Source organism: Lottia gigantea (genome assembly GCF_000327385.1).
Source record: "Lottia gigantea unplaced genomic scaffold LOTGIsca_65, whole genome shotgun sequence".
Lineage (NCBI taxonomy): Eukaryota > Metazoa > Mollusca > Gastropoda > Lottiidae > Lottia > Lottia gigantea.
The window spans coordinates 37,887-59,018 of NW_008710211.1; the positions used below are offsets into that span (position 1 = coordinate 37,887).

General features: G+C 32.1%; 1 protein-coding gene across 1 annotated transcript; it reads left to right on the forward strand.

The window, feature by feature from the left end:
• Positions 1 to 231: 231 nt before the first annotated feature.
• LOTGIDRAFT_220770 (hypothetical protein) lies at positions 232 to 19,366 on the forward strand (the record flags this gene model as incomplete). Its single annotated transcript, XM_009064761.1, has 33 exons — positions 232 to 369; positions 652 to 891; positions 1,510 to 1,669; positions 2,127 to 2,228; positions 2,391 to 2,474; positions 2,785 to 2,863; positions 3,136 to 3,359; positions 3,753 to 3,810; positions 4,207 to 4,402; positions 4,688 to 4,748; positions 4,986 to 5,211; positions 5,708 to 5,786; positions 6,349 to 6,456; positions 6,680 to 6,763; positions 7,161 to 7,235; positions 7,631 to 7,717; positions 8,047 to 8,229; positions 8,685 to 8,812; positions 9,311 to 9,453; positions 9,862 to 9,983; positions 10,862 to 10,970; positions 12,348 to 12,494; positions 13,128 to 13,269; positions 13,623 to 13,764; positions 14,430 to 14,535; positions 14,877 to 15,046; positions 15,732 to 15,839; positions 16,196 to 16,303; positions 16,818 to 16,892; positions 17,137 to 17,225; positions 17,478 to 17,748; positions 18,163 to 18,190; positions 18,723 to 19,366. The coding sequence occupies 31 exons, from the start codon at positions 232 to 234 to the stop codon at positions 17,542 to 17,544; spliced, it is 3,840 nt and encodes a 1,279-aa protein (XP_009063009.1). The 3' UTR covers positions 17,545 to 17,748; positions 18,163 to 18,190; positions 18,723 to 19,366.
• Between the last annotated feature and the right edge of the window lie 1,766 nt (positions 19,367 to 21,132).

Sequence of the window (21,132 nt, forward strand, 5' to 3'; positions counted from 1 at the left end):
TTCTTATGTATAGAGTACTGGTGTTGAAAACACTGACAGCATCGATTTGCAATTTTCCAATTTTCAGTTGACTCCTGCGTCTGTGGTTCCTGCAATTCCACTAAAACTAAATGTTGTATGACCATTTCAAAGGGCCTTTATATAATTTGTGATAGTGATGTCATCATACCTTATCATAAGACTTCTGTTTATATTTTAGTAAGAAAGAATGGTGTGATCTAACAATTAAAAATGGAGAATTTTGTTTTGTATGAAAATCTGGGTAAAAAAGACCATGTGACAATCTACAAGGGACGACGAAAGGGAACCATAAATTTTGTAGCTATACATTGTATTGATAAATGTAAACGTCCAGAAGTCACTAATACCGTAAGTTTGCTTTTGTTTCCTGTGTGCTTCAGGCTCACCTCAAAGATCCCTTGACATTTTACAATTGGAAAAAAACAGTCTTGGCAAAATTTTCCTCATTGAACACTGTATGGCATTGGTTGTTTAAATTTGCTGAAATAGGTCCAGAATGGTAGGATGTAAAAATCCATAATATTTCAGGTGCAAAATTACCCTTATTGAACATTGCATCATTGCCTGTCCTAATGAGCATTAACAGGCACTGAAAAGTAAGATGTTAAACTCTATTTCATTTTATTTCAGGTGCGAATGACCCATGATGTAAGCCATACTAACATCGTTCAGTTTTATGAGTGGTATGAAACCAGTAACCATCTGTGGCTGGTAGTTGAACTGTGTACAGGTGGTTCCTTGTCTAGTCTGATCAAACAAGATGGCTATCTACCAGAAAGTTCAGTCAGATCATTTGGTGTAGATCTGGTGACAGGCTTACATTATATACATTCACTAGGGATCATATTTAATGATTTACAACCATCAAAGGTAAGTGTCTAAATTCTTAAAGATTTATATGAGTCGTCTTGAGTATAAAAATGCCTTTAATTGGTTAATGTAATCATATAGATACATAACCGCATAATACCTAACCAACAGACATATGCAGATCACGAGGGGGACAGGGGGGGGGGGGCGTCAGAAAAAAGGGGGGGGGGGGGGGACACAGTATATCTGTAATGGACGTAAAATAGGCACAATTTGGCATACGAGAACATCAAAAAGTGACGAAATTTGCGCCTGTGGTGCACTATTCAAAAATTTTTGGTCGAGTGACAGGAAGACCATTCGTTCCTTTTTGGACACACACACAGAAGCATCGTTACAAAGGGGGCCAAGGGACACACGTAGCGAATTTTATCGTTCGCATATTTTCGTAGATCATATCATGTGAAAAAGCATTGAAAAAGCAGTGAAAAAGCAGTGAAAAAGCGATCTGCACCCCTGCTTGTCTGTAGGAAGGACCAAAGGGGCTAGAATTGAATAATTTAGCCTAAAAAAAGTGCACTTTTTCTTAAAGTTTATTTTTAAAAGTTGATTCAAACCTATAACATTACCTTTATGTTAGAGAAATAATATTTTAATTTGTATGTTCTATTTGTATAGATATTATTAGATACAAGTGGAGCTCTGAAATATGGAGATTTTGGTCTCTCGAAGGGAGACGGAGAGAATTTAGATGAATTATTTCATGGTTTTGCTGATGCTGGAGAACAGTGGAATCCTGAAAATATGGAAGATGTCTATAAGAATATTAATACTTCTGGTGAGCAGGAATTAAGTTGATTTCAACATTCTACTATCATTCTAGGCTTATTGACATGAAATTTTATATCTAATTATTCAGTTCAATTTGATTAATGAGTAGAGTTCTATAATCAAAGCCCTCATCAGACTAATGAAATGGAATTTCATATCCTACTCTTTTGACCGTTTTTGGCCTGAAATAAAAGATATCCTACTACTTTATTATTTTGTTGAAGTTTTATATTGCACTCTTTTGCTCCTCATTATTACATAAAGTCGAGTTTTTTTTTTATCTTACTCCATGAATGAAGAACTACTGGTGTATATTTTGGAATCTTGAGTCATTCAACTAGATACAAGTTCAACTTTCAACTTGGAAAATGATACAATCTATTCAACTGGGGTTCACTAAAATATGAAATGGTGCATGAATTTTGGAATGTTTGGAATAATGAGACATGCTTTATAAATTTCAGGAAATATTACCTACTCTGCTCCAGAAGTACTTCAAGGGAGAGAACCCAGTGTGTTGAGTGATCTCTGGTCTTTGGGTTGTATTTTCTACGAACTCTTCACAGGTGAGGTCAAAATATAATAATTTATACAGGAAATAAAATGAATATTTTATGTGTTGTCCATTAAAGATACCTGAACTTTACAATAAAGCCGTTTAAGCTTGAGCTATAAAATTCTGTTGAAAATTTATGAAATTAAGGGATAGTTTTTATTTTTTTTTTTAGGACATCCACCATTTTTAGCAGAATCTGAAAATCAACTGAAAGAAAAGATAATAAATCAAGACTTTCCTCTGCCAAAAGTTAGAGGTAAAAGTATTATTTTATTTTAGGCATTTGGTCTGACCTTTTTGACTGAAATGCTGTGTGCTCAGAATGAGAATGGTGCTATTTAAATCTGACCAATCAGATCACTGTTTAAAAAATAAATCAATTGCGGTTGCTTTCCAGTTTGTTGGTTCCAATTTTGTTTGATTTGTGAAAATCTGGTGATCTTGAATAAGTCATCTTTCCTCATTATTCCTGTCAAGCAAAGGGTCTGTTATCCCTGATAAAAATGCATGTTTCTTTAATGTCACTTTTATTTAATGAAAATCTTTTAACAAGTTTTTTTTTTCAGGCTCAAGATTTTCAGCCAAACCCTCTCCAGATTATTTAAATCTTCTGCAAGGTTTATTACAGAAAGACCCTACTAGAAGGTAACCATAACTCTGTTTATTTTGTTTGTTCTTTCTAGTCTAACTGTTGTTAAAAAAGGATACAGATAAAAGTGTGTACTGGTAAAGCCAGAATAAAAGTTTTGACGATATAGGTTTAAGGGTAACAAGGAACATGGTCAAACCAATTTCAAATTTCTCATAGGGAATGAATTGCCTATGAAACCCTCCCCTAGCCCTTCTGAAATTCTGTGGTCACTCAAAAAGATTTAAAGGTAGTCTTTTCAGTTCTAGTTTTTTGTTATTTTTTGTAGGCTTGGTTGGGCAGGACTAGTGAACCATAGTTTCTGGCAGAACAAACTGGCAGATTTGGCAAAAGATTTAACTGTATCTCAAGATGTAAACAGAAGTGAGATATTTACAGGACGGTCCAGTATATTTGAACATGGTGCCGGATCAGTACTAGGCAAAATAAAAGGTGTGGATATAATGACAGACCGACCTACATCTAGATTGGATACTCCTGATGGCAGACCAGGTAAGTATATCTGCCTGGATGAGACTTCCCACTCTGTTTTTTGAGAATTTGCCTCATGCCATGGGAGTTAAGAGCATGCTAGCTAACATGAAGGTTCTGGGTTCAATCAAGTATAGGTCGAGATTAAAGAGATGATATCTTCAAACATACCTATTGGAGGAGGTTTTGTCATTGCAAAATTTCCCTCATAGCAATGTTTTCATTAGCCGCAGAATAGTAGAATGTATAAAACTCCATTAATTTCATTTATGCCATGCCATGATCAAATTTGATTGGAATTAGGTCAGTTTTACAGTTTTAGAATTGATTAAATATCATGATTTGGAAAAATATATATTAATATAAAAGTTCTATGGATAATATTGTGTTGTATAGGTTCTACACTAGGAGAAGTATTACGACCTAAAACAGCACCAGGTATTGACGGTGGTGAAAGTCTCTTTACACTCAGGTATATTACTATCATTAGTTATTTTAGTTTCTGTCAGGTCATGATTCAAGAGCGTCTAATCATTCTGATGGGACAATAGAACCAAGGCTTGATGTGCTACAGGCTGTGTATATTAAAACTCCCCTGACAATTTGAAATCTCAAGACAGTAGGCTAATACCACCTGCCTAACAAAATTTTCCTCACACTGCTTGAATTGCGTGTCTTTTATAGAAGCCCAATTATGTGCAGAAAAGTAGGACGTAAAACTCCATTCATTTCATTTCATAATTCAAGATTGAAGGAAGAATTTCGTCTGATTTTACATCTGTTTTTTAAGCAAATTGAGAGAAATTAGGCTTGAGATTGAAAAATTGAAAGCAAATGATTTTATAATCAAATGATTTTGTTATTTCAGTGCTCGTCCCCATACAGCAGCACATGATGAGAGAATAGCCTCCCCTTTCCGTACCTTACAATCACCATTAACAACCAGAGAAACAATCAAAACAGACAGAGCTGATGATGTCACAGAACAAACAACCAATGATCTGTTAGAGAATATTTATCATCCCAGTGATTTTATTATAACTAACATCGTAGATAATCCGAAGGTAGGAAAGATATTACGCTAGAGTAAAGTAAATGACCATCACATGTCTGCTTTTTTGTTGCGAAGGACTGCAGTCCAGAAATATCAATTTATTAAGAACTTTAGGAAATAAAATGGAATTACCATACTTAAAAAATATCAATGAAAAAAGTTTTTTTAGGTGAAATTTTATGTTTTTCATCAAAAAGGCACTTATATATTTTTGATACCGGTATTATTATTTTCTGTAGTTGTTTATGTCCGTTTTCTGGATATGGTTTAGTGACTTGATATCTTTTTCTTGTAGATCCAGAAGCCTCTAGCTGTTAAATATGATTCTAAAACTTTGCCTGTACCTCCATATAATGGTATGTTACTTATATTATATTTAGACTTCCTATTTCACCCCATTTTCATCATCATGATCAAAATTTAAGTTTTAAAAAACCGCATGTTCCGAAGTGTGATTATGATGCGTTTTGATGATGAGACTTTTGTCAAATGGCGGCCCATATTTTATCTTCATTTTGAAAAATTACAATAAATTTTGATGATATATGTTGTAAGATACGGTCCAGTTATGAGGTTTATAATTATGTTTCCAGTGGAGAAAATATTAGGATTGCCAGAAAAAGAATTCCAGAAGCATATCAAGACAGTTGTAGACAGTATTAGCCATGTTGAAAAAGGTCCTCCCTCTCAGAAACGTATCCAGCTACTTCACTATACTACAACTATAACTACAGACAGTAAAATCAGCTACCATTTAATACGTAATCAGGCTATATATATATTAGCTAAACAACTTAAAGATATACAACATGTTGATGTGTGAGTACATTTTGATTTCGATTGTATTACGACATGCCACAATTTGCGTGTATCAATGCTTGGTGATACGTTTTATTCTATAAAGAGGGGATTTTTATAAGTTTTTTTTATGATATAACAATTTTTTTCACTGAAATTGTTAGAAACTTTTTATAAGACAGTTGACGATAACCACTTCTATCACCTATATTACCGAATATTACAGTTATAAAGTTATTGATTGATAAAGTTAATTAATGTATATGGAAACTTTGAAGATAAAATGTTAATTTTTATCCTATTACCCGATATCACGATATGTATCGTATCGTGACCCTTGTATCTCGATACATGTTGTATCTAGGCATGATTGATGATAACCAGCACTAATATAGACTAGATTTCAGTTCTTCATCTGGGTTGAATTAGTAATCAATAGAAAAAATATGTTCAAGCTAAGCCAACTGAAATTTTCTGTTATGGCCAATACGAATATTTTATTGTGTTTCTATTCCAGACGTTTAAAGATGGCCAGAGTAATGGCTCTGATAGCTTTGAATTGTGGAGAACTGGAGGATACTGTCAATATATCAGAGGTATGCACCTTATTTATCTATAGACAAGTGGCTGACACATAATTCATACTTCTTCGTTGGTTTAGTGCTTTAAGAGCTTTGAAGTTGATATTTTTGCATCTTTCATTAGATACATGGAAATTGACAGAGACCTACACAGACTTTATAGGTTAAAGCCTTAAGACTTTTGAAGTAAATAGTGTGTCTTTGCTTTATGATGCATGGACATCGTTACTTTGTGGTTGATGTAGCTAAGGATTAGGCGGTTGCTCTCCATTCAGGGGTGCGAACAGTAAAGCATAAAACTCCATTCATTTCATTTCGATTTTGGGGTGCATTATAGGTAGAGGTAATACAATCAGATCATTTATGCCAATTTCATCCAAACATTGAGGTCTCTTCACAAGGGATAAAAAAACAGAAATCTCTGGCTATTGTGAATGTAGATCATCTTACAGATGAAAAAAATAAGATGTGATACTCGTCTGAAGATTTAAGATAATATTAACTTATACTGAAGAATATGAGTGATTTTCTATCTATTAATCTGATTCTAATTATTATGTAATTGAATTGTTTTCAGCCAGTCACTATACTGACAGAGATTATTCGTGAGAATGTTAAGAATAGTAAATTAAAGTTTGGTTTGTTAACGGCTGTAGGTGAGATGGTGTATAGAGTAGCAGTACAGGTACATATTACTGTTTGATTGGAAGGAGTACAGACAGGGATGGCCTTCTTATGTCACCTCAGTCAGAAACTAGGTGGGGACATGTCCAACGTCCCCCGACCCCATTCCCCTCCCTATATATTACCACTCATATTTGATTTAGGCATAATAATATATATTTCTCATATTTTAAATCCACAATGATGTAGATAGAAATCTTTCAATAAAGCTGGTTATATTTTAGGAGAAGAGTAAAGATGAAAGCTGTGAAAACTGGTCTATACCCTCCATGACTTACAGTGTTATATCTAGATGCTGTAGAGAAGGGGTGAGTTGCTATGTAAACTTTTATACCCCTACATACTTTTTCCATATTCTGTTCTTTGATCTGTATGTTGTGGATCATTTCTTGTATCTACAAAACTGCACATATATGTATTGATTATAAACCTCTTGATTTTCAAACAATTTTTTATACTGATATCACAACTAGTTATGTAGTATAAAGTTATGCTATGCTATTCTATGTTATTTCAAATTATGCTATTTATGTTATGTTATGTTATAATATAATATTATGTTATGTTATAATATATTAAAATGAAATGTTATATTATGTTATGCTATTATGATATGTTATGATATGTTATTTTAGGCTATGTTATGTTATGTTATGCTATGTTATGCTATGTTATACTATATAATTATTCTAATATAACTTGCAGGAAGAGGCTGTAGTAAATCATGTAGCTGCTAAAACAGTAGAAAATATCACTTCAATTAAAGGTCCACAAGCACAGGTAAGTATTTCTATTAACTCTTTAATTTAATTGTAGAGTTAATGGCAAAACTGTTCCCCCCTAGTTCCCCTACCCCCACCCCCCTTACAAGTGGAAGCTCTTTACCACTTTATCATACCTCAATAGTGTTCAAAATATGAAAATAGAGCTCTCTCTACTGTAGATACTGTATCAGTAATAATCACTATTTATAATTTATACTTGCACACATTTGTTACATATCCATTTGATTTTGAATATTCAAATTATTCAAATAAGGATTTTCATTGGATAACTGAAATACATTTTACCAATCATAGATAACCATTTATCTACTATATGGTTATAATGTATTGTCTCTCATTCAATACTAAATTCGTTGTTTCTTACTTACACAATGTTATAATATATTATAGAAGTTTTTAAATAGTGAGATGGGACAAGTTTTATGGTATTTATTTAAACATTCTACAGTCGACTCTATTAGATGTACGGCCATGACGGTAGGTATTTAACAGTTTATGATTCCCCAGGGCAGGGTATGGTCTCACTTTTAGAAAACCAGATCTGTGCTTCTCTTTGACAGAGTTATAACCCTTGATATACTGGTCTGATGTGTTACTGCTCTAACAACAGACAGTGACTTTTCAAAGGCCTTTGATACATGAAAGATGTGAATTTTGATATGATTTATAATAAATATTAAAACAGAACTTGAATCATGTTTTTACTCAGAGTTACATGCTATGCCATCTTCAGACAACTGATCTACTTTTACTGAAGTTTACCCCAACTAATATTTCTAATATAGAATTTATATGTTTTTTTCTAGGCATTATGTCGAATAATTTGGCAGAGTCCAGGGTTATTTCAGAATGTTATTGATACAGCTGGTTTAACTACCATATTATCATCTCTAACATTGGGTATATCTCGTGTTCAACAGGCGGTTATTACTATGTTTGGTGCCCTGATTGGTACAGGGCTTCATATTAACAGACTTCTACAGGATAAGGTATGGTTCATCTAGAATCGTCTGGTCTCATCTCAGATGGGCTTTGAGCTGGCATCAATTTGGAGCCTGTACAAAATGGAAAATGTCTTATTTTAAGCAGAGGAATAAATTGGAAAAGAGTTCAGATGAGAAAAACATGGTGGAAAATTAGCATGTAGATAGTTTCATTGTAGACAAATTTGACGACTAGCTTACAGGGTGAGAGAGCAATATGATGCTGCAACTGAAATGTCTCATTTTAAGCAGAGGAACAATTCATTTGAGGTAGTGATGGCAGGTAACTCATAATGGGGACTTTACCTCATTTCGTAGTGAAATTTAGGTAGAAGTTGGGTTGTTGAAAAGGTCACATTTCACATTTAATTTACAGCTGATTTCTTACTCAAATTGCCAAACTAAAATATTTTTTTTAATATCTTATATCAATATATTATTTCTATATTGAATGTTTCCAGGATTTCCTACAGAAGATAATGAGACTATTTGAAAGTCCGTCCACGTTAATCCGAGCCAAGGCATTCATGGTTTTACATGAATTAACTAAATCTAGCTCAGACTTACTTCTCTCTGCTTGTAATGCCAGGTAGGTTTCTTGTCTTTCCTCAATCAGAATGTTCTAACACTTGTCAAAAGTTCAATGACCACACCAAAAAACAAAACTTTCTGGTTATCTTATGCAAATTACCCATTTTCAGAGCCCTATAAAACTAAAAGTAATGAATCAAAATTAAATTAAAACTTCAGTCTTTTCGGAAGTTCCTTTAAAATTACACACAAAAATTGTGTGACTCGAAAGCTGCAATATACAATAACAGTCAACTTTCTCCTTACTTTCATTTAGGATCAAGAAAGGTCAAAAGTGTTTTTTTGTTTATTCAGACTGTACATACATGGACATTTATGATTGATTAAAACTCTTAATTATATGCAATAAGAACATAATGATATGATTAAGAATACATGATAATTCATTAGAAACACCAATTAATCAAATAGTTTGCTTATTTTGTCACTAAAAAATAAGGAAACCCATCTTTAAGTTCTGTGATTGTCTTTGAATATTCCTGACATTATATTTCAGATTAGTGATGTATATAGAGCGAGATAGCAGACGACAGACGCCACGTGATCCTAGGTCAGATAGTCCTGATTCCGTACAGTATTTAAATCAAGCTCTAGATAAATTTATAAACTATATTACTGATGCCTTACCTGGCATTATGAGTAAGTATATCCTATTTTAATCCTAGATGAAGACCAGCATAAGATTTTTAACTAAGTTAAATTCATGTTTAACACTTTGTCAACTCAAAATTCAAATTTATGGTCCTAGTTTCACCCAGTGACTGATATAAGGAAAATGTAAAAAAAAAAACCAGCTAAATAAAAAGACAATATAAAATGGCTACAATCAAACGTGTGATTGGCCATTTTGAAAATCACATGACGTCATCTTCATCAATTTTATTTTTTTCATGTGTTGAACACAAGAGGGTACAGATTATAGAGTTGAAACATTGTGTACAAAATCTTCCGAGGTTGCATTACGAATTTACTTTTCCACCCTGATTTAAACTCTGGAGTGTCCACATTATGTGTATTTGGTGTTTTTCAATATTTTTTATTTTGTAGAGGAGGTATTAACTGTGTTAGAATCTGTATCCGGACGTAAACATCCCTCAGCCAATCAGACGAGACAATTAAAATCTACACTACCGTTACTTCCAATAGGGTTACATCTAGTTACTAGTCAGGTAGGTTACTAGGTAACATCTCATAGCCAATCAGACGAGACAATTAAAATCTACATTACCTTTACTTCCAATAGGGTTACTTCTAGTTACTAGTCAGGTAGGTTACTAGGTAACATCTCTCAGCCAATCAGACGAGACAATTAAAATCTACATTACCGTTACTACCAATAGGGTTACATCTAGTTACTAGTCAGGTAGGTTACTAGGTAACATCTCTCGATAATCACGTGTGGAGCATGCAATTGAAAGGAAAAGGAATCTGATTGGAAGATTACGGTCTCTCTTGCAGACGATAAAACTATTGGAGACAATTATCAAACTTATCAAATCCTGTCGGCGACACGATAATCGATTTTACTCAAGATTCGAGTCGGGGACAAAAATCTCCAACTAAGGCTTCTCGTGTACCTGCACCTTTATTAGGTAACATCTCTCAGCCAATCAGATGTTGCTGTTACTTCCAATACACAAATCTCGTGAAATTCAATCGTTACGGGTAAATGAATGGAGTTCTACTCTTCTTCTCCTTATTGCCATTGGGCTAAAGAAGATCGGTAACACCATGCTGTATCAATGAGGGAAGTCTTGCCTAGATAGCGATATTATCCTACTCTTATAAAGCTACAGGGAGACCTGGAAGACATCATAGTGGATGAAGGTCTGGAAAAGTTGTGGTCATGGGCAGATATTAACACAAATTTATAGTTTACTACTCCTTAATTTTATTACACACTACATTTCAACAATCTACATTGTTATCAGCAGGTAAAACATTGTGTACAATAAAACTATGGAGTTGTGTTCGTTATTTAATGTGATCTCTACCCCTAAATGTTGCTAAATGATATTAACTACATGTATTTATTAATATTATTCAGGTATTTAGAAGTCGAGTAGTGAATAAAGAATTTATCAAAGATCTAGGTTTATTACTCGGCCATGTTAATCAAATAGAAAATAAAGAAACTAATATTGATGCTAGTTCAGGTCAGTAGGCCATGATACTCTCTCAATTAATTCTTGATAGTTTTATTGTTGTCCATGTGATCATCTTCACAATGTCCAGCTATTACAACTTTTGCCTTATACCTTGATTGCAATAGTATTATGGAATGCAGCGATTTGATTGGATGTTTCGCAATTGAATACAACTAATCAGAGCCCTTGACATAAAGACTAAGAATTTTGGCCTATTGTTTACAGAATTTCTGTTGAGGCCTCTGATTGACTGTATTCCTTTACGTACAATCCAACCAAATGGCTGCATTTACAAACTTCTGTGACACAACAAAGGTGTCAAGTATAAGACGAAGTTCTTAATAGCTTGACATTGTGAAGATACTATGTGATTTGATATATTTGATCTCAATTATGTGAGTCAAGGCTTACCCTGAATGTTACAATTTGTCTGGAGACCTTTTGTCCAGCGCAGGGTATTTTGTTTTCTTTGGATAATTTTATTTTTTCATCAATGCTTTTACAACTTTCATTGTTCACTTTCTAAATTAAAAATTTAATTTTTCTACAAAATGTGTGTTAAGATAAAAAAAATCAATCTTTTCATACACAACTTTCGCAGCTTTGCACATTTTTATTTTTTTGTTTTAAATTTCCACAGAAAAAATGCGAGGTAAAGTATGAAATATATATCCTAAGTAGATGTAGTAGGCTAATAGTATGGTATATATGATATATAACTCCCTCCCATTATAGATTGTAGGGCTGGGTCATTTATCCTTTGTAGATATATTAATATATATGATATTATCCTGTCTCTTTCAAACTTAACTGGAGATAATTTTAGTGTTTCTTTCATCTGTGATTGGTGTATCACTAAAAATTGAATTGGAAATATGATTTGATATCATTCCTCCAGAGGATGACTGTATTTATAAAAATTATTGATATTTTAGTTATGTTTTTGAGAAACAGGGTCTAAGAATAAAAGGTGTTATGTCAATCTGTAATTTTCTTATTTTTCTAACGCAAATCAAGTGATGCCCATTAATGAATAATCTTTGTGTGCTTTGTCTTTCTACCTCTTTGTTTTCAATTAATAATCAAGTATATCAAATGTGGCTTTGCATGTCTATTATTCTAGTTAGCTTCTATATGTTGTAACAGCATAATAATTTTAAAAAATAATGAAATAAAACTACTGTCTCTTCTTTTAGTGAGACAAATTTACTTGTCTTTAATTGTACATGTTTATTTCAAAATATGATACTACTTCCCCTGTGTCAGAATTTTAATTTGATGCTCACATATTTAGATTGTCTGATACCACTTTGCTATCCTTTTCAGAGAGTCCACATAGCTAAATTGTTTGCATTTGGTATATATATTTGTATTGTGTGATTTCAGCCGCAATTGGAACAACAGAATTTATTAATACAGTCATGTCCATATTGGAGGGGATTTCCCAACATCCTTCATTACTAATACAGTATCATCAGGTTGTCATAGAAACTATTTTACCCTCCTTAGCTACATTAATCAAATCTCAAAATGGTAAGTGATTGTGTAATCAGTAATTTTATGATTAAAGCTCCACTAGACAGGCCACTGAGCTGAAATTTCAAGGTCCTGACCTAACATAGTAGCCTACCTGTTGATTTTTATACACCCTCATGAAATGAATGAAATGAAATGAAACTGATTTTGGCAAAACTTGGTTTTATTATTCAGTATTATTTAGCATGAGCTAAATATTGAACATGTTTTCAAGAACAAGGGCAATAACTCATACTCAATATTATTCAGTATCACCCTAAAGAGTTCAAAAGAATTGTATGACTGAAGGTTGAATATTTCATACTGGTGATTGTTACTGTACTGCAAGATATATTTATTTCAAATCAAAGCTGCCAGTGGGTGTATATTACTTTGCCTGGCAAGCTATCTTTTATCCTGAATTCCCCTTTAGGTGCTACAGGTCGAGGGGCTGACATGGAAAGAGGGTCACTTCGATAAGACAATAAATCAAGTCCATTTGTGCTTTTTAGATCAAAATACACCAGTTCTTATTAGTTTTGAAATATATTCAGGGTAAGAATTGATGACAAATCAACAGTTATAAGCAGTGATTGTTAATCAGTGAAACCTGGTGCAAACTTATTTAAATTTTCATGATTTTATATTCAGTTGATACAAAAGTCCTCTCCCTCCGTCTGCTGTCAGAAATCACATCAGTTTATTTAAGTCAGGATCAATATGGTCACACATCGGAAACACGAGTTGACAGTGATAGACTCCATCAAATAGTCTCAAATAATCTTCTATCACAGTAAGTAGAAAGCACTCAATCATAGGTTTCTTCATGATATAATGATATAGCTGAAGTTGAGCATTTTATATACAATCATTAGTTAATTTTATTTTGACTAAAAATGTTTGTAAAGGGTTTAAGACTTCACCAGACATCTGGATTAAGAATTGTATTTTAATGAAAAACCCTTTTCATATTATTATTTGTAATGCAGGTATCTTGATTAAAGTACATTGGACTTTCACATGCTGACTAAGATTTGAACCCACAACCACTATTTTAACAATATCAAGCCAATGATATCATGTAAAAAACCAAAGCTTACTACATAACCCCATCAATTATAAAGCCTTTGATATTTCTATTTATAGAATGGAGTCGTTACTGTTAGATATAGACCCCCTGCCAAGTTATACATTAAAGTTATTATTATCATTACTAGAACAGAGTAACAACTTTGTTAAGTTATTTCTACAACAAGGTCTGATGCCAGTCATATTTCAAGTTCTTCAGGTAAAAAATATTTCATATCTTCCTTTTTTATTCAAACCAGGGTTTCATTTAAATTGAAAAATTTGATTAGTAATTTAGAAACTTTCATTATTGGCTAATCAATGCAAATTTTGATCAGCATTTCATAATTTCACAATTTGTTGGCAAATTTGTCTGTTTAGCTTAATGAATGAATTATTTTGATTTTATCTATCTATATTTATAACTTGAAATGATTTTATTATAACCGTATTTTTTTTACGATCACTATAAACAATCCAAGTATCACATAATCTGATGCTTATTATTATGGAATTAAGATGTTATCATTTAATATATTATAACAACTAAGTTTATTATAACTGTGTGTTCAAGGATTGTCAAAATAAATCCAAGTAAAATGTATCACATTATCTGATGCTGTTAAATGATGGAATTGTGTTAAGATATTATAACTAACATGAGTTAAAGGGATTGTAAAAATATATTCTAGATTTTTTATATCTATCGGGGACACATAATTTGCATAATTCCAATTTTCAATCAGATGTCTATGGTTCCTACAATTCCACTTGATGATGTCACTAATCGCAAATATGCTTTATCAAGTAAGGCCCTTCGTGATAATTGATGTCATCAAACATTTTAGAAAACCTCTTTACAGTCTCTTTAATGATATACTTCAGGATCACCAGAACAATGCAACTAGTGTCACCATGCAGAATATAATCAGTATCTTAAACTGTTTAATATCTAATAAACAGACTAATTTATCAGATTTATATGATCAAGGTAGGAGGGAAATTATTTCACCTCCCAGATAAATATTGAAAAGCTCATGAGAAATAAGTGTCAGAGTTCGAAACCATTGCTAGTTATGAGAGCAACTACTCTGAAATGTAAGATTGGTTGCCACTCTTCGAAAATTTTGTGAAATGCATGCAATCATAATATAAGGACTATCAGAAGTGTGGTTGTAAATCATTACTCTTACAATTGTTTGTAAAACAGATCCTTGAGCCCTGTTTCTCAAAAGTGTTGAATTTTACATTGAGGAATACCATAGTTTTTTACAAAATTTTACTGTAAGAATTTGTATGTATGATAAGATGATACCTTATTCTTTATTTCAGGTTTAATTGATAATCTAACCTCTCTAGTATTTGAAGTATCAACATTATGTTTTCTGGGAGAAGAAACAGGACAAGATATCAAGGCATCTAACACCACCTTACAGATTCTACTAGAAACATTGTATAATATATTAAAATATGTCTCAGATATTGTACGCAAAGCTTTACAGGTTAGATTATTGTCTCTATATAGCCTTCCAGCATAATACATGAGATTTTTATCAATATTGTTAAAGTTTCTGACAAAATTTTGTTGTTGTCTTCAACAGATGATATGAATTCAGTTGTGGATTTATGTCCAGTTTCGTCATGATTTTTTGACAAATTCATAAAAATTGGACTTGTTCTAATGTCCTCTGACACCAACGACTCTATTTTCTAGATTCAATGCATGTTTTTGTTATTTTTTTCACCATCTTGAATTTGCAAATCTTTAGATTCGAATTTGGGAGCTGCTGTGGCTCAGTGAGTTAGATGCTTGCTCGCTAACCTGAAGGTCCAAAGTTCAATCACGGCATAGGTCGAGATAATACCTTCGGATTTCCCTCTGTCAATGTTGTGTGCTACAGGCTGTGCACATTAAAGATCCCTCGACAGTTGGAAATTGAAAAAGAGCAGGTTAATGCCACTGTCCTGGCCACCTTTCCTCATTGCACCTTGCATGACGCTGAACGTCTTCATTAGCCCACATGGTGCAGAAAAGTTAGACGTAAAACTCCATTCATTTCATTTAGATTCGAATTTGGCATTGTTATGAAATTTAACATGAGAAAGATCCAATGACAGAAATAATGCTCTGTTTTAAAAATGAAAGCAACTTGTTATTATATTGATAGAATTAATTTTCTACACCAGGCCAAGAAAAGTGGAACGACATCAGCTGGGAAGGAGGCAGAATGGGCAGAGAAACTACTGATGTTTAACAAACCTCTGACAGATTTAACTTCTGTATTAACACAACTAGTAAGTATCAGTAATTTCTGTTAAATCTATTCTGACTTATAGGCAGTGTAAAGAGGTTTTATGAATTTTCTATGTATATGCAGTCAGAAGTCTATGGTTCCTGCAATTTCACTAAAACTAAGTGTTTGATGATTTCACTAATCGCAAATGACACTCAACAATACCTTTATATTCATGTTAATATTTTCTAAAGCATAGCACATATCAAAATGACTATCTGGCACTATACCAATGTAAGAAACATTAATAAAAGCCTGTGTAGGCTGATCTGATTTCTACCTGTGTTTCACATCCAAATTTAACTATTAAATTCGAGTTGATATTTATGTATTGGTAAATTCGGTTTTTGTTTATAGCTATGTTATGAAGATACAGATATCTATGAAATAGCTATCAAGAGCTTATCATTATTAGTACAGCTATATGGTGGTGAACATAAAGATGCTATGTCAACTGAAAATATGGTAATATATTATTTCATTTATAATAATACATTATGTAGAGTTAATTGTGCTAATTTATGTTTTTTTATCAATGTCAGATAAGACAACAGGAGTAATCTTTAAGTGATATTTAAGGGTAGAGAGCACATTAAATAATGGAACTCAATCCTACTGTTGAGTTTTATTGTATACAACGTTTCAACAATTTACATTGTCATCATCAGTTTATATGGTATACTACTGCTAGGTTTTAATGTATACAACGTTTCAACAATTTACATTGCCATCACGTGGTGAAAATTGTATTTGATGATGACAACATAAATTGTTGAAAAATTGAGTATAAAAGAAGGGGAAATTTTTGTGACATTTGATTATAGATAATTTGAAGTATAATTTTCACATTTTTTTCCATTATCTTTTAATCCAACTCTTCATTATGGCTAAGATATCAATATGTTGTTATATACTCTTTAAATTTGCTCATACTTTCCCTTTTGTTATATTTTTTGATGATATGTTCTCTGTGTTACAGGAGTACTACAGTAATGCTTTGAAGAAAGCTGATGTTAAAAAACAGAAAATTTTACTTCGTGTTATTAAAAGACTGGTAAGGGAATTATTTAATATATTTTTTCGAACTGCTTTAGTCAATTCTTTGAAGGTACAATTTAGCTAATTATTCTTATTTAGATTTTTCTTATTGTCCTGAACTGTTAACAGACAAATACTTTAATTAAAAATCGAAATACTAAAATAAGTTTATTTGTATTAAAAAATGTTTTTAATAGATATTACATTTTATCACTAATGGTATATTTAAAATGGTATGTATCTTTTAAAAAAATAAACAGGTTGGAACAGATCCTAAACATAGTGAGAAGATGAAAGTAAATGGTGAGGTATTGGCTAATACTATCAAATCTCTGGTACAAACAGCCAGGTAATATTATATAGTTTTTCTTATTTTCAAACTTTCTGTAGAAGGTGAAAAACCCTCAGTTTTAGAGTTGAAATGGTTGAATTTCGAACTGTTTAAAACTCATATATCTTGCACTGGCTGGATGGTAGGGCCTCAGCTCAAGGCCTGTTTGATGGTATAACTTTGATTTATCTTAGATATTTTACGAACCAACATGTAGAATTTACATGTGATTACTCTTTATGATGTTGTTTTGATTTTCATCCATTTCAGTTCACATGCTGATGTCAGTATGACAAGTCTAGCTGCTGAAATCTTGAAAACAACTGGATATTTATAGAAGTATTGACTGCAAACAAAAATGGTGGCTTCTGTTTTCATGTGACAATTTTATCCATGGAAAGTTTATAAATTTAAAATATATCTCGGGATACTAGAAATATCAAGTGTACTAGCTAGATTTGGTTTTAAAAACAGGAACATTCCTTTGGACATTAAACACTAATTCTGTCGTCAAATAGAAAATGACTGGATATTTATTTAAAAAAAACTGGATATTTATTCAGAAACAACTGGATATTTATTCAGAAACAACTGGATATTTATTCAGAAACAACTGGATATTTATTTAAAAACAACTGGATATTTATTTAAAAACAACTGGATATTTTATCAAAAACAACTGGATATTTATTCAAAACAACGGGATAATTATTCAGAAACAACTGGATATTTATTCAGAAACAACTGGATATTTATTCAGAAACAACTGGATATTTATTTAAAAACAACTGGATATTTATTTAAAAACAACTGGATATTTATTTTAAAAAACTGGATATTTATTTAAAAACAGCTGGATATTTATTCAGAAACAACTGGATATATTTAAAAACAACTGGATATTTATTCAAATACAACTGGATATTTATTCAAAAACAACTGGATATTTATTCAGAAACAACTGGATATTTATTCAGAAACAACTGGATATTTATTTAAAAACAACTGGATATTTATTTAAAAACAACTGGATATTTATTCAGTAATAACTGGATATTTATTAAAAAACAACTGGATATTTATTCAAAAACAACTGGATATTTATTCAAAAAATAACTGGATATTTATTCAAAAATAACTGGATATTTATTCAGTAATAACTGGATATTTATTCAGTAATAACTGGATATTTATTTAAAAACAACTGGATATTTATTCAAAACAACTGGATAATTATTTCAATCAACGGATATGTATTCAAAAACAAATGGATATTTATTCAAAGCAAATGGATATTTATACAAAAAACAAATGGATATTCATTTGAAAAGAACTGGATATATTATTAAAAACAACTGGATATATTATTAAAAACAACTGGATATATTATTCAGACACGAGAACTAGATATTTATTTGAAAACAACTGCATAACTTGACATTCATTTAGCTTGATATTTATTCAGAAACGGCTTGATATTTATTCAAAAACAACTGGATATTTATTCAAAAGGAACTGGATATTTATTTAAAACATCTTGATATTTATTCCAAACAACTGGATAATTATTCAAAAACAACTAAATATATACACTGAAAACATAGTTATTCAAAAACAAGTGAATATTTATGTGAAAACGATTATTTAAGCTGAATATTAATTTTGAAATCATTTTAATAATTGAAAACAAAATCAGACATATTTATATGGTCCCAGGGCATGTCGGATTACAGAAGTATACTGTAGAGAGAACATGAGTTATTGTGAGTTGTTATATCATTATTGCGTCCATAATTGTTGCTTTACAGAATTTTAATATATTTATAAATGTTATGTTTGGTGTGCTATGTTACATTAAACATGATGCTTGTTGCATTACGGAGTATGTGAAATTCATATGGTATGAGTAAAGATATTGCAATGTTACATTTGAATTTCTTTGCTATTTATTGCATTCTAAGATTTTTCACTGTTAATATTGTGCCCAATGCATATCAAGTACAAAGGTATATTGAAACGCGAGACGCACCTTTTAAGAAGTTTAAAAATGAAGCTCTATCCGCTGATATAGACAATTATCTTAGATGTGTATTACATGTTACATTATCCTATTCCATTGTCACGTACCTCACCATAATATTTGTATATCTATGTATGTCGTAGGAGGTAAAACTCCATTCATTTCATTTCATTTCAACAAGCATGAGTGGGTGCCATCATCAACTACTTGCGTTTACAAATATCTGTCACGACAAATTTGAACCTTTGGCTTTTGTTATAGTGAAAATATTCAAAAAAGTAACGATCTGAAAATGGATCAGAGCAACTCCAATAAAAAGTAATCTTGCCCTAACCGTGAGGATATCACATGGGTATATCACTTCGGAGCAACTGGCAGGGCCAGTTCTGTTGGGATAACAAGTATGACAAACCTAAAAGTTCTAAACTCTACTTTCGGGCTGCGATTTAAATTTTTGAAATATGTTAAATCATAATCATACGAATGACATTGGGGCAGTGATTTCGATCCTTAAATAATATGAATTATGAGATATTATTATAGGAGAATACTTTCGGGCTATCAATTTAAAAAAAATACAGTTACAGGATAGGTTATTCGGGCAAAGATATGATTTCATTTTTGAATTCCAAAAAAAAAATAAATAAAATTGGGCCGTTCAAAAAAATTTTTTTTTTAATGCCTTGCCCGAATAACTAGCCTTCGGGGCTGCGAGGGGGGGGGGGGCGGTCGCCCCCCCTTGTGGCACCGCCACTGTGGACAATCAAGAGATAATGTATATCGGGTGTCCCCATATTGCATTTTTGACATGATATTGTGTTCGGGGCAGTACTTGTACAATTTTTATTGGATGATTTTCATATTTTAAGGGTTAGACAACGACATCTTGAAGTATATCTGTAAGATAAGACCCGTCGAACTTTGGGACGTTTTATTTTGGAACACCCGATATATGCTGGGTGCTAAGGAGAGAAGCAGGGCTATGTGTGTAAAGCTTAAACACGATCCTTACTTGCTTATTGGTGATTTCTTAATTTTGTTTAACCTTTGACGATCATCGTAAAAAAAAAGTTTAAAGACCAGGAATAATTAATAATTAGTCATAGTCGATCGTTCCGTTTTCTCTACTTCTCTGTCACGTTCACAATGTCGAGATAAAAGGAAATGCGTCAAACACCTTGACTACAATAGCCACCTTTCTAGTATCACAGATCTTAGGCTAATATATGCGGAGATTTGATTGGATTGTTCGCTAGCGAATTCAGCCAATCACAGCGCTCGACAGAACTACTGTAAACAATTTGGAAGTCCATGTAATTGAGGGCTATGATTAATTGTATTCGCTAACGTGCAAACTTTTATTTCTTATAGTTATACTACTTTCTTGAGACGCAGTTGTTTTCAACAACAAAATTTAAGGACTTACTAAGTCGAGAGAATTGGCCGCAGTGAATAATTATTTCATATTTGTGTCTGTCATTAATTTAACCAGGTGACCGACAGCACATAGAATGGGATTAAGATATTAGTCTGGTAGCCACGGTAATCTATTCAGTAATATAATTCTATAATGAATATAGGTAATATATTATTATGAGTTATTTGCCCCTAGAGACTGGACCAGACGACTTGCCATGTTTCCACCAGAAGTCTCCAGAGATTATCTATTCACCAATAAAATGATGTATTTAAATTTTCACCATTACCATATATCTTTTATCTACATGAGTAATTGTATTATTTGGATAGATATCAAGTTCTAGACAAGCGTGACAGAACCATTCTGAGATTTTTAATTGCTGAATATTACTCAATATATACCCTAGTTTCAAACACAGCGTGACCCTTTCTTTAATCAATTATGACCCAATTCTCTTGGCCAGCTTAAAGGGATTGTAAAGAGTT